Here is a 15,283-nt window from a genome sequence, read left to right as displayed (position 1 = left end):
AATTTAAAAGAAACTTGTACACCAAATAGGCAGAAATGATTCTTTTGGTTCAAGAATTATGAATTTCTCTCTAGCTATTAGTTGGTACTTTTATGCTATTCCTTCTAACCCTTCTATTTTTAGGGCCACTTAACTGGCTTAATCATCCTAAGTTTTATATTTCAAGATATAGTCACTGAATTCATATGAGTCAAGTTTAAGTATCACATTATTAGCAGATTTGGTATAAATTAGGAACTGTTAAAGCTAATTATTACATATTATAGTTAAAGGGGATCACAGAGGTCTCAAAAGAATAACGTTAAAATACATAATGTCTGGGGACTGGGTGGTAGTGCACCGGTTTAAGGACACATAGTGCAAAGTGCAAGAACCAGCACAAGGGTTCTGGTTTGAGTCCCTGGCTCTCCACCTGCAGGGTGGTCACTTCACAAGTGGCGAAGCAGGTCTGCAGGTGTCTTTCTTTCTCTCTCCCTCTCATCTCCCTCTCTGTCTTCCCTTCTCTCTAAATTTCTGTCTATCCTATCTAACAACAACAGCAGCAACAACAACAATAATGGGGAGAAAAGATGGCCTCCAGGAGCTGTGGATTCATAGTGCAGGCTGGAGCCCCAGTGATAACCCTGGAGGCAAAAAACAAAACAAAAAAACCCAAACATAGCATCTATACATCCCACTCCATATTTTAAAATCAATTAAAATATTATCTATTTTCTCTAGAATGAAATATAGGTAACTGTCCATTTTTTTTGAAATGTAGAGAAAGTTAATATAATGGATGACCCAAAACAGTGAAAAATATGTTAGACTTTAGAATTATTTCTACAGTACATTTTAATCTTTTAAATTTAATTTGCTTAAGTTTACATGTAACTTTTTATAAAAGTCTAAATCAGGCTTACAAGGTCTAACTCACATACTAAATAAAGCAGGAAACACTGGTCTGAAAGTATAATTATGAACTCAAATAAAATAATACATGTAATAATAGAAAATAGAGTAAGCCCCCAATGAATACATTAAAACTGATTATGAATTACTATATAAGAGAAAATGGAAAAATCTTATCTAAAAGCATGTTTTAAGATGAACTAGGTCAAGAGAAAAACAAATTTTACTTAGAGGGGCCCTGAAGACTATAAATAGCTTAACAAGAATTTTACAACAAATTTAACTGAGAATACATCTTTAGTTATAATAAGTATGATCAAAATTAATTAAGATTCTCCTGGAAATTGAATGCATACTCTTTTATTGTCTTCTTTATGTGCACATGTGATTCCATAGAGAAACTAAAGAGACATAAGCAAAATTATTTGAAATTAAGGGGTCATTTTGACAGTGTGGAATTCTGGCGGTGGTTGCAATGATTCCTAACAGATAGAGAAAGGTGACACTCTACCCCTGAAGTTCTATAGTACTATAAAATAAATATAATTGACTTAACAATGATTGCTGCATTGTTTTTTCTTTGTTGTGGCTTCACTGTGCCAGGCTGAATTTTCAGAAAGAAAGAGACAGAGAGAAAAGAAAAGAAATAGACTAAGGCTTCCTCCAATGTGACAGGGATCAGGCTTGAGCCTAGATTCCCTGCATGGCGAAGAAGTCACACTACATACGTGAGCTGTTGTGGTAACCTGTAATAATTTTAAAAAGAAGAAGTGGAAAACAAGCAAAACCCTGCTTCATCAGTCTTGGGTATTCTACCCAATATTTTTTACTCTAAAAAAAAAGGCCTGCGCAGAGGCCTGCGCAGAGCTGCACCTCGGCTCAGCCTGAAAAAACTATTTAACTTATTATTTATTATCTCGTGAAACGTGTGCATGGAGAGTTGCCTCCATGCTGTATTTATCAAGGATAATAAGCAATAGATATATATTCTTTTTACAATGCTAAGTTATGGTTGCCGGTTGCCATTAAGGAACTCAAGCTGCAGTCCTTTCACAGTAATATATGCCTTTTTTTTTTTTTACCTTCACTTGGTTATTTTATTGTAAATTAGTAAGATCCTTTAATTTAAGAAACAGCAATGTAATATTTATTTCGTTAAATCTTTCCTTGTTTATGTGAGTTCTGGAAGGCTGCAGGATTTGAACTCTAGTCTGTGGAATGTGGTGGGCAAGCCCATGAGTTTTCTAGAATGTACCTGGCCACAGGCCCTACCCCAGCCTCAAGCCCTGCTCTTCTGTTTTCTCTACTCATTCCCCACCTTTGACTGGCCTTGGAGCTATGGGGCAGGGGGGCTCTGTACCTCAGGAGGAACCAAACTTGCCTTAAATCTTCAACCAAAAAATATTTGTCCCTTAAATGCTTGAGAGACTGAAAGTAGGACCGATTCAACCGCACAAAAGGAGCAATTCTGACCACTTGCAGCTGTGATGAACCTGGAAAGCCTTGAGGAATGAGAAGGCCTCAGGTTGCCTTGCCTGCCACCACTATCATTGGTGTTCTAGCCCCCAATAAAGCTTTGGGAAAGGCAAAAAAAAAAAAAATCTACCTTTCTTTGCAAAGCAAATCTGGAAAACACCAGAGGAAGCCCAGCACTGTTTCTCTCATCTGAGAAAGAAGAGGAAAAACATCCAAAAGTAGTAAGAAGTGTAGAGTTGATTTAGAAAGGAAGTGAAGGCAGGACCTTTGAAAAATAGGAAAGTATATACATATATACATATAAATAGATACAGATGGATATATCAGCCCATATCGGTGACATTGGGATAACTACTGCAGTTTCCAATGGAAGGGGGTGAGGATGCTGAAGTCTGGTGGTGGGAACCATAAGGAATTATGCCTTTAATATTATAGTTTTATAAATAAATATTAAATAACTGTTAAAATAAATTTTATATAAATATTACCTTCTTGTGGTTCCTCAATACTTAGCATTTGTTAGAAACATTCCTGTACTCAGTTACATATTATTCTTTATCCTTTTTAGTCCAACATTTGCTCACATTTGTTGAGTTCTCTGTAAAAGTCAAACATTGTTCCAAGCTCTCTTTGCCATCCAATCCTCATCTGAATTTTGTGAAGTATCTAAACTATTATCTCCAATGTGCAAAAAAAGGCACTGAGGTATGTGGTTCCAAGACCACATTCTTTGTCACTGCAGTTGTAGCATGGTGGATGCCACACCCACAAAATAACCTGTAAAGGTGACCTTACTGGGGGATTTTCCTTTGTAGAAACAACTGATGGAAAGTTCCTGAGGTAGTGACATCGTCTTAGAGTACTATGACAGGCCCAGATGTTCTCATAAAAAGAGGAGATGCAGATGCATGGAAGACAAGGTCAGACAAAATGGAGACAAAAACTGGAGCGATTTAGCCATTAATCAAGGATTGTGTCAAACCACCAGAAACAGGCAAAAAAATAATAATAATAATAAGGTCTCCTTCCCCTCCACAAAACCTCAGGGTGAGAGCACAGCCCTGGTAGCATCTGGGTTTCTAGCTTCCAAAGCTGTGAGAGTAAATGTCAGTTGTTTAAGCCACCCAGCTTGTAGAAATTTGTTATCACCCTAGGATAACAATACAATCACCCTGTTACATGCCACCATTATAGGATCTTAGGGGCCTTTCTACTACCATCCCATAGTTTAACTTTTGGGAAAGATCTAGCAGAGTTTCTGTCCTTTTATTGTGGCCTCTGCAATAATTATTTCTGGTGACATGTCTTCCTGAATGTTGTGTCTGTTAATAATTCTTTCTTACTTCTACAATTTAGAATGTATTGTTCCTCTTCTGTGTAGTTTTAATGCTATATTAATGTAAGCCTTTTCCAGTTAAAATAATAAATGTCTTTGCCCTATTCAAAATGCACTAATTCAATTATTACAAATAACATGGAAATTATTTGCACTTAAAAATATAACTCATTCTAATATTTCTATTCTGAAAATTCCTTAATATTTATAATTCAGAAAATAATTGATACTAAATGTATAAAGTATACTAAATATACTAAAGTATACTAAATGTCTCAAATAGTATAAAGTATACTAAATGTCTCAAATCCTCTTGTCATACTTTTCTTTGATTTTTTTTATCTTTATTTATTTATTGGATAGAAACAGCCAGAAAATGAGAGGAAGGGCTGATAGAGAGGGAGAGAGACACCTGCAACACTACTTCACCACTCACAAAGCTTTCCCCCTGCAGGACTGAGGGCTCAGAACTGGGTCCTTGTGCATTATAACATTTGCACTCAACCAGGTGCGCCACCACCCAGCCTCGACTTTTCATTGACTTATACTTGTTGGTAAGTGCTATTGAAAAATGATCTACCACATAACTCAGAAATTTCACTCCTAGGTATCTATGCAAAGAACATAAAAGTATTCTCCAGAATGATACATGTAGTGAACTTACTTATTTAAGTTCATCACACTGCGTGTTATTATAGTCAGGGTATTAAACAACCAGTGTCCAACAACAAATGAATGGATGGAGGTGTGCTATGTAAATGCAGTGGAATACTACTCCACTATGAAAAAGGATAAAATCTGACAGAACTAGAGGGGGTCACATTGGACAAAAGATGACAGAAGTAGAAGATTAAAAACCAGAAAGTTGCACTCATATTTGGGATATTAAAAAAAGGAAATCAAAGAAACAAAGTCAAACAAATGCTGAGATTTGAATGTAGAACTGACGTTATCAAAGGAGGCTGGGAGAAGAAGATGAAAGGAAGGAATGTTGCCATGGATTGCAGGGAAGGGAGATTAGCCTCCTCATGCTGGCCATACACCTGAAATGTAGAGTCTTATAAACTACAGTAAATAAAAAGTTTTACATTAAAATAATCATATAATATTGAAATAATGTTTCTTCACAGAGGTAAAGGTGGCCAAAACATACAACTTTCATTCATAAGGTAAGTAATGTAAGTCATGTTGACTATAGTTAATAATTTTGTATTTGAGGGCTTCTAAGAGAGTAGATCTTAAAAATTCTGATCATGAGAAAAACATATGTAACTATATAGTGATGGATGTTAACTACACTCTTGCTGTGGTGTTCACTTGACAGTATATCCAATATCAGTTTGTACTACTGTATACCTGAAACTAATACGATACTATATAAGATTATACATCCTCTAAAAAAGAAATGAACTTATCTACAAAGGCACACTCACACATGTTCTCCCCCATCTCTCAAAAAAGCAGTTATTTTTAATTAATATGATAATATGCTGGATAGTCTGTTGTCTCTGTACATTTACACTTCACCTTCTTTGCGCTGTTCTGGTCCCAGTATTGACTATAAGAGCTCTCTAGCATCATGCCTACACCTGACTTAGACAATGACATCTGGGATTTTGAACTTGATGCTACTTAGATGTTATTTTGGGTCTCATTTGTTACACTCACACAAATTGTGCACCATTACCCAATAGCTATGAGTAAGTTCAGTTGGTGAATAATCCTGGAAACTAAGAGGGTAGAAGGAGAATCAAATCCTGGGAGTCAGGCAGTAGCACAGAGGGTTAAGCACACATGGCACAAAGCGCAAGGACCGGCGTGTAAGGATCCCAGTTCGAGCCCCTGGCTCCCCAACTCCAGAGGAGTCACTTCACAAACAGTGAAGCAGGTCTGCAGGTGTCTGTCTTTCTCTCCCCCCTCTGTCTTCCTGTCCTCTCTCGATTTCTCTCTTTCCTATCCAACAACAACATCAATAACAACAACAATAATAACTACAACAATAAAACAACAAGGCAACAAAAGGGATTAAATAAATATTTAAAAAGTATGTATTCCTTCTTCCCTCTACCTAATGTGCTGAAGGAAAAGGGCTCACAACAGCCCTCTATTGGCAGCAACTTAACTCCTCTGCTTAGGGCTTCATCACTGACCCTGTCCTCACACCTCCTTCACCTTTGGCTACAATTCTTTCCAGAGTTATTGCTGCCAATAGAGGGCTGTTGTGAGCCCTTTTCCTCCCTCAAGCAGTAGATCTGTCCCTGTCATTAGATGATCATCATTTATCTGTTATCCTAACCCACTCCATAGTTTTTTAAATCTCCCCTTAGAATGTGTCTGTCTTCGACCAGATCTTCACTGAAACAGGTATTACGTATCCCAGATATCAATTGAACATAACAAATAATTTCTTCCTATAAATAAAATTAATTTTCCAAAAAATTCTAGTTTAAAAAGTTTATCACTATGACTGGAGTGGGACTTTTGTCCTATGACAATCTCAAAAATTAAAAGTGGCAGCTTGGGATCATTTGTTCCTCTCAGACACTTGTACTACAACTGACTATTATCACTGGAATGACTTTGGCTCCAAAATACCTGTCATCGCCATCACGGATGCACTCAGGGAAGGCAAGGCTGCAGCCAAACAGCAAGATATGTTGATAGCAACTGAGGCGATGGAGATACATGAAGAACTTGAGGAACTTCTCCATTTCCATGTTTTTGACCATGGAGAAGAGAGGTGTTAGTGTTGAGTTGTAGGGCAGCATCTGACACTGGGTATGGGTGATGTTCATACAGGCACCTGCAAAATCAAGATAATTATATTACAAACAAGAATAACAAAAATATATGCATACAAGCTAATTTGCTATGATAGACTAATCATAGTTTGTGGGAAAATATATTCTATCTGGGGAGATAGCAGAGCAGCTTACATAACGGACTTTCATGCCTGAGGATCAGAGGACACAGGTTCAAACCCTGACATTATCATAAACCACAGTTGAGCAGTGCTCTGGTTAAAAGCAAACAAGCAAATAAATAAATGAATCAATGGCAAGGAAGGGATGACAGGACGGGGTCTGATACTATGAAATTAAAAAGTAACAAATAAATAAATAATGTGGGACCTGGGCAGTGGTGCACCTGATTGTTTACACGTTACAATGCGCAAGGACCTGGGTTCAAGCCTTCAAGTGAAGTAATGCTGTAGTCGCTTTCCTCTCTGTCTCCCTCTCCCTTTTCAATGTCTCTGTCTCTATCCAATGAATGAATGAATGAATGAATGAATGAATGAGTATGCTAAGCCTCAGTGAGGCAGTTCAAAACTTGATTTTCACTCCCAAAGACTAGCAGTGGCATAGAATTTTATTCTGTGCTAAGACCCAGAATAGACATAGTGAAAAAGATAATGAAACAGTACTTCCTCATATCTCATCGTCTCAAAACAGAAAATCAGAAAGAAAGTTGGTAATAAAAAATAATGGATGGATGGTGAACAATGGATGGAACAACCAAGAAGGTAGAGAGTAAGAGACAAAAAATTAGCCTGCTGAAGAACACACAGGCAGTAAGAGAAGTCCTCCATCTCTACAGACAATAATCTTTCTAATATGCCACAACTGTCATTAGCACAGAAAGCACCAAAGAAATTCAAAAGGACAAGCATTTATTGTAGAGTTATTAGGAAAAATTAAATGTAAGAGCCATTTTTTCCAGATGAAAGTTATGGGGCAAAGGAATTTTTAAAAAGAGGGCTGATGGGAAAGATGAGAAAGGGAATTTCTAAAAAGAGGGCTTACTACTAGTGAAGAAAAATAACTACCAAATCTGAGAACCATAAGTGAATGTAACCAAGACTGCCAAAATAGCTTTTGGGCAAAAGAGTTCAACAAGTATAGTAGGCAAATGACTTAAAATTAACAAATATAAAAAAGAATTTCTCTTTAAATTTTTTTCTTAAATAATTATATAATTTCCTATCCAGCCTCTCTGACTCAACAATTGTGTCAAATATTATTATTTTCCTAGAATGTTCCATTGTCTTTGAATACAATGAATTTAATATGGAATGCTAGCAGTCTATTTTTGCACATTCTCACTGGAGACCATTAGTTTTGCTAATCAGCTGTACCACCTACTTATCATGAGCCACACAGAGGCCTTGCTCTGGGGTGAAGTGTGGCAGAGGCTCTTTTAGGAATGTACTCATTTATCGCCACTGCTCACCTAACTTTACCCATGGTTGAGAAAAAGAAGGGGCACTTGTTTTCTTTCCTGAGAACTTACTACTGAGTCTAAGAAAAGAGTGGTCAGATTTGCCATGTACAAACATTTCTAAAATACAAAGAATGTAGTTAGCTTAGTGTGTCTAAAAGCATCATTATTCAATCAATATGTCTCCTTTTAAATAAAAGTTACTTCAAGTGGAGGAATGATAGGAAGGGTTTAAAATAGATCTCATGGACAAATATTACATCTAGATGCAATGTATGGCTGGTGAAACAGAAATTTTTATTAAAAAACTGAGAAAGAAGAACAGAAAGGGAAATTCAAAGAAGGAGTTGACTGAATTTGCAGTAGGGCACCAAAGAAAAAACCCTGGTTGGAGGGTGAGGGTGAATGTTCAGCTTCATGGGACTGGGCTGTGGGGGGATGGGACACAGTCTTTTGGTGGTGAGAATAGTGTTTATGTACACTCCTATCAATTTTCAGTCATAAATTAAAAAAAAAACTTTTGTTTTGTCCATTTAAAAAATAGGGATAGATGGCAATTCCTCAAATTAGCTGAATCTATATACAGCCAACATCATACCCAACAGTGAAAAATTGAAAGCATTTATTTCCCAATCTGGTACAAGGCAGGGCTGCCCACTATCACCATTACTATTCAATATTGCCTTGGTAGTCCTAGTCATAGCAATTAGGCAAGAGAAAGAAATCAAAGGATACAGATTGGAAGAGAAGTAAACTGTTCCTACTTATGGATGACATGATTGTATATATACAAGATCCTCAAGAGTCCAGTAGAAAACTCCTGGATATTATTGAACAATATAGTAAAGTGGCAGGCTACAAAATAAATATACAAAAATGATTGGCATTCCTCTATGCAAACACCATATCAGAAGAAGAAAAGATACCGAAATTAATGGCCTTCATCACAACAGCAATAACAGTCAAATATTTGGAAATAAAGCTACCAAAGGAAGTGAAAGAATTAAACACTAAAAACTATGAGCCACTCATTAAGGAAATAAAAAAAGATAAAAAGAAATGGAAAGACATTCCAAACTCATGAACTGGAAGGATTAACATCATCAAAATGACTATCCTTCCCAGATCTATACATAGAGTTATTGCCATCTTCATCAAGGTACCAATGAACTTATTTAAAGGAATAGAACAAAAGTTACAAAAATTTATCTGGAACAAAAAATCCCCAGGATAGGCAAAGCAATCCTCAGAAAGAGGAACAAGAGCAGAGGTATTACACTGCTTGACCTCTAAGTATACTGCAACACTACGGTAATCAAAACTGCCTAGTACTGGAATCAAAGTAGACACACAGACCAGTAGAATAAAATTGAAGAACCATAACTAAGACCACATATCTATGGCCTACTAATTTTTGACAAGGGGGCTCAAACTATTAAATAGCAAAAGGAGAATCTTTTCAACAAATGGTACTGGGAAAATTGGATTGAAACATAAAAGCAAATGAAACTGAACCATCACTTACCACCGTGAACAAAAGTCAACTCCAGATGAGTCAAGGACATGCTTATCAGGCCAGAAACTACCAAATATGTAGAAGGAAACACTGGCAGAACATGTCCAGTGGATAAGTAATTACAGAAGCTAGTACTCCTACCTTCTGCACTCCAAAAACAATTTTAATCAATACTCCCAGTGGGGGAAGAAGTGATAGGAGGAAGAGGATAAGAGGGCTCTGAACTCCAGCTCTATCAGGCCCCAGAGAAAGAGGAGTAAAAAGGGAGGGAGGGACATTGGATGTAGTAAGAGGGTTATGTGTGGCTTGGAGGGGATGAGAAGACAGGACCTGGAAGAAAAAGAGGGCAATTATGTACAAATGCAGACAGATAGTTGTAGAGATGGTAGTTAACTCATGCCTGAAACCTTGGGAGAACTGCTGTGGCTTGCAATGGAGGAATTGGGGATTCAGAACTCTGGTGGTGGGAACGGTATGGAATTATATCCCTGTTGATATGTAATGTTTTAAATCACTAATAAAATTAAGAATAAATAAATAAAATATTGGCAAGACACTTCATGACCAGTCCTTGAAAAAAGTCTTCGGGGGTCGGGAGGTGGCGCAGTGGGTTAAGGGCATGTGGTGCAAAGCGCAGGGACCTGCGTAAGGATCCCAGTTCGAGCCCCTGGCTTCCCACCTGCAGGGGAGTCGCTTCACAGGCAGTGAAGCAGGTCTGCAGGTGTCTATCTTTCTCTCCCCCTCTCTGTCTTCCCCTCCTCTCTCCATTTCTCTCTGCCCTATACAACAATGAACAACATCAACAATGGCAATAATAATAACCACAACGAGGCTACAATAACAAGGGCAACAAAAAGAGGGGGAAAATGGCCTCCAGGAGTGGTGGATTCATGGTGCAGGCACCAAGCCCAGCAATAACCCTGGATGGGAAGAAAAAAAAAAGTCTTCAAGGATTCAAATCCAACAGCAAAGAAAATAAAAGAAAAAATAAACCAATGGGACTACAGCAAACTGAAGAACTTCTACACAGCAAAGAGTGCCACCACCCAAACAGAAAGACACTCCATGGCATGGGAGAAGATCTTTACACAACACACATGAGGCAAAGGACTAACAACCAAAGTACATAAAGAGTTCAGTAAACTAAATACAAAAAAAAAAAAAAGCAACTCCATTAGAAAACGGGGCCAGAAATTTCACTGAGGAAGAGATCCAGAGGGTCAACAGATATAAGATATATGAGAAGATACTCAAAGTCATCGAACACTAGAGAAAGGCAAATAAAGATAACAGTGAGATAATAACACTTTATACCTATGAGAATACCATTCATCAGAAAGGACAGAAATGACAAATGTTAGAGAGGATGTGGAGAAAACGGAACACTTCTGCACTGCTAGTGGAAATGCATAATGGTCCAAACCATTGTGGAAAGCAATCTGGAGACTTATTGTGACATTAGAAATGGACCTACCCTACAAAGTAGCAATTCCTCTCCTGGGATTTACCCAAAAGAAACACAAACACCTATCAGAAGAGATATATGTATACCTATGTTCATAGCAGCACAGTTTATAATCACCAAAACCTGAAAGTATACCAGATGTTCAACATAAGATGAGTGGTTTAAAAATTGTGGTATATACACACAATGGAATATTACTGAGCTGTTAAAAATGATAAAGTTGTCTTCTTCCATCCTCTTGGTTGAAACTTGAGGACATCATGTTAAGTGAAATAAGCCAAACAGAAAAGAATGGGTACCAAATGATCTCACTTATTAGTACAACTTAACAAAATAGTGAAGGGGAGGGAGAGCACAAAGTGAAACATGGACTGGAAATGGTATATTGGACCAAAGCAAAGGACTCTGGGGAGGAAGGGAGAAGGAGAAAATTTGGGGGCCCTGATACATAGTGAAATTATACACATATGTCAATGAATAAATTGTACAACATTAATCCCCACAATTAAAAAAAATTGTTTTATCACCAATGTTATCTCTAGTGCTCTGTTCCTACATATTTTTACTGCTTCCTATTCCTGATAGACATATATTTTCTTAAGATAGAGGTTGAGAAACAACAAGAGACAGAGAGACAGAAAGCGGAAAGGTACCACAGCATAGTTCCACAACTCATGAAGTTTCTCCATGCAGGTGCTCCTAGGCAGTGACAGGGACTTGAGCCTGGGTCCTTGTGCATAGCAAACTGTGTGCTCTACCAGGTGACCTATCTCCTAGCTCCAGACATTTTTTATTCTTATTAGTTCCTCAATCCTAAACCATTACTGATAGTAACACATGACATAAGAATAATTTCTCAACACATGCTGTGATTATGTCAGTCCTCATTTCAGGGGGAAAAAAAGTAAAATATAAAAATAAAATGCTGCTGCAGTTGTCTCTCTTTCTCTCCCCCTCTCTGTCTTCTCTTCCTCTCTCCATTTCTCTCTGTCCTATCTAACAACAATGACATCAATAACAACAACAATAACTACAACAATAAAAAAACAAGGGCAACAAAAGGAAAAGTTAATTAATTAATTAATTAATTAATTAAAAAGAAAGAAAGAAAAATATAATGCTGGTGGTCTGGGAGATAGCACAGTGGATAAAGCATTGAACTCTCAAGCATGAGGTCTCAAGTTCACTGGCATCACAAGTACCAGATTGATGCCTAGTTCTTTTTCTCCTAGCCTCAAAAATAAATACAACCATTAAAAATAAATAAATAAATAAAATGCTGCTTGGAGTTGAAGAAATGTGTTGGTGATTTTTTCTTTTTCTAAGTCTGGTTTCTATATGAAGTCGAGACTATTTCTATCCCATGGCTAATATTTCTAGGTATTAGAATTAGAAAGGGAAGATGGGTCTGTTTTAAAAGTTTTATTTATGCTCACTCAGAAATTATGACAAGTTCTGCTCTGTCTACTTTTAGGATCTCATGTGCACTGAGAAAATTCTTGCTCTTGCTTATTATTTTTTTCTTTCCTTTTTTTATTTATAAAAAGGAAACACTGACAAAACCATAGGATAAGAGAGGTACCACTCCACACAACTTCCACCACCAGAACTCCATATCCCATTCCCTCCCTTGATAGCTTTCCTATTATTTATCCCTCTGGGAGTATGGACCCAAGATCATTGTGGGATGCAGAAGGTGGAAGGTCTGGCTTCTGTAATTGCTTCCCCGCTGAACATGGGTGTTGACTGATCGATTCATACTCCCAGCCTGCCTCTCTCTTTCTCTAGTGGGGTGGGGCTCTGGGGAAACAGAGCTCCAGGACACATCGGTGGGTTTGTCTGTCCAGGGAAGTCTGGTCGGCATCACGCTAACATCCGGAACCTGGTGGCTGGAAAGAGAGTTAATATACAAAGCCAAACAAATAGTTGAACAATCATGAGCCTAAAGGCTGGAATAATGCAGATGAAGAGTTGGGGAGTCCTCCATTTTGAGATAGCTAGTAGGCATATTTTAGTTATATTCCAAAAGGCCTGTGGCTATACTAGTTTTCTTTTTTCCCCTGAGCCTGAAATCTGATATGCAGGTGGATCCAAGTTATTGTCTTGGAAGATGATGTCATGGCTGGAAAAGGAACAGAAAGCTGGATCAGGGAAGAAGTAGCTCCTTAATATGTGAAAGGAGTATAAATATTGTTGACTGTAAACCTCACTGATTTGATTATTCTTAATGCAAATTAATTTAAGAATTGCTAGAATGGAGGAAGCATCACAAGCAGCGAACAAGAGCTTCAGGAGTTTCTCTATCTCTGTCTCCCCCTGCCCTTTCAAGTTCTCTCTGCCTGTCAAATAAATAAAATTAATTTTAATTGCTAACATTTAGAAATTAATATAAACCTGAAGGTCCTATGTATTAATGTTGTAACAATTATAACTATTCTTAGTTTTATTTACTAAAACATTTAGATTGTTTTTTAATATTTTATTTATTATTGCGTAGAGACAGAGAGAAATGGAGAAGAGAGGGAGAGATAGAGTGTGAGAGAGACAGTGAGACACCTGCAGCCCTGCTTCACCACTTGTGAAGCTTTTCCCCTGCAGGTGGGGACCAGGGGCTTGAACCTGGGTCCTTGAGCACTGTAATGTGTGTGCTTAACCAGGTGCGCCACCGCCTGGCCCCTAGATTGTTTTTTAAAAACAAGATATAGGGCAGGAGAGATAGCACAGTTGTTATGCAAAGAGACTCTCATACCTGTGGCTCCAAAGACCCAGGTTCAAACCCCTGCACCACCATAAGCCAGAGCTGAGCAGTGCTTTGGGGGAGATAAATAAATAAATAAATAAATACACAAATAAAAACAAAGTGGAGACTCATTTAGTAGATATTTCTACACTGAATTTTCACAATGATGATTTTTACAATGCTCACATTCTCTATCATATACCTTAATAAAACTTTTCTCATGCTCAATCAGTGGGGCACATTATTTATATTTGATTTTGATATACACGTAATTTTTTTAATTGCAGGATCCTTTAAAAAATGACATGGAATGACAACCCTTCAGCTTCATTACTCGGGTGAGACCTTTCCTTTCATAGCATTCTCTAATTCCATCCCAGGTGGATCACTTTCTAACAAAGTCCCAAAACCTAGATATAGACCAGGTTCTGTGAGAGAGAGCATATGTTCACATGTATCCATAAGCAAGTGCAAAATACATACCTGAAAGCAGAAGTACACCAGAGTTTGCAGTGAGTACCACCCCCCCCCAACACTTCCTCTCCACTATTCCAACCTTTGGGTCCATGATTGCTCAACAATTTGTTTGGCTTTGTACGTTAACTCTCTTTTCAGCCACCAGGTTCCAGATCCCATCAGGATGCCAGCCAGGCTTCCCTGGACTAAAGACCCCACCAATGTGTCCTGGAGCTCTGCTTCTCCAGAGACCCACCCTACTAGGGAAATAGAGAGGCAGACTGGGAGTATGGATCGACCAGTCAACGTCCATGTTCAGCGGGGAAGCAATTACAGAAGCCAGACCTTCCACCTTCTGCAACCCTCAATGACCCTGGGTCCATGCTCCCAGAGGGATAGAGAATGGGAAAGCTATCAGGGGAGGGGGTGGATGTGGAGATTGGGTGGTGGGAATTGTGTGGAGTTGTACCCCTTCTAACCTATGGTTTTGTTAATGTATCCTTTCTTAAATAAAAAATAAAATAAAAAATCCCTTAAATTGAAATTTTTTTTGAAAAATGATAAAAATCCCAGTAGTATTTAAACCACAAGGACTATATCACACAATAGTGCTATGTAATAGGCAAAAATTTACCTCCCACCTGCTGTTGAGAAGCTTCACAAGTGGTGGAGCAACACCGCAGCTATCTTCCCTTCTCTCTCTCCCTCTCTCTCTCTCCTTGGAGCAACACCACAGCTATCTTCCCTTCTCTCTCTCCCTCTCTCTCTCTCCTTGGAGCAACACCACAGCTATCTTCCCTTCTCTCTCTCCCTCTCTCTCTCTCCTTGGAGCAACACCGCAGCTATCTTCCCTTCTCTCTCTCCCTCTCTGTCTCTCCTTGGCTTCTCAATTTCTCTCTGTCCTATCAAATAAATAAATAAATACTAAAAAAAATTCCAAATTAAAAATAATAATGAGCCATCTTCTACAGTACCTTGCTACTTTTGTCTAGCATCCTAACAGTAAACTTCAGTGAACTTTCAGACTTCAAAGGTACAAGTTCACATTCAGTTCAACACAACTTACATTTAGGATCTCACTGCACTATGAGAACACAGTTCGTTTGCCTTTATCTTCCCAAACTGGCTCATTTTAACAAATCAGCTTGCTTTACCATCTCCCTTGTAGATGTTTCTACATTTTGT

At 38.0% G+C, this 15,283-nt stretch overlaps 1 protein-coding gene across 5 annotated transcripts in view; it reads right to left on the bottom strand.

The window, feature by feature from the left end:
• Positions 1–15,283, bottom strand: part of CORIN (corin, serine peptidase) — a 258,226-nt gene that overhangs the window by 167,372 nt on the left and 75,571 nt on the right. For all 5 annotated transcript variants that reach the window (XM_060188101.1, XM_016184903.2, XM_060188100.1 and 2 more), the window contains one exon: positions 6,299–6,506. In XM_060188101.1, the coding sequence (XP_060044084.1) occupies positions 6,299–6,506 (208 nt within the window). The remainder of the gene's footprint in view (positions 1–6,298; positions 6,507–15,283) is intronic.

The sequence above is a fragment of the Erinaceus europaeus genome, chromosome 3, assembly GCF_950295315.1.
Source record: "Erinaceus europaeus chromosome 3, mEriEur2.1, whole genome shotgun sequence".
Lineage (NCBI taxonomy): Eukaryota > Metazoa > Chordata > Mammalia > Eulipotyphla > Erinaceidae > Erinaceus > Erinaceus europaeus.
This window is presented reverse-complemented; position numbering and strand designations above follow the sequence as displayed.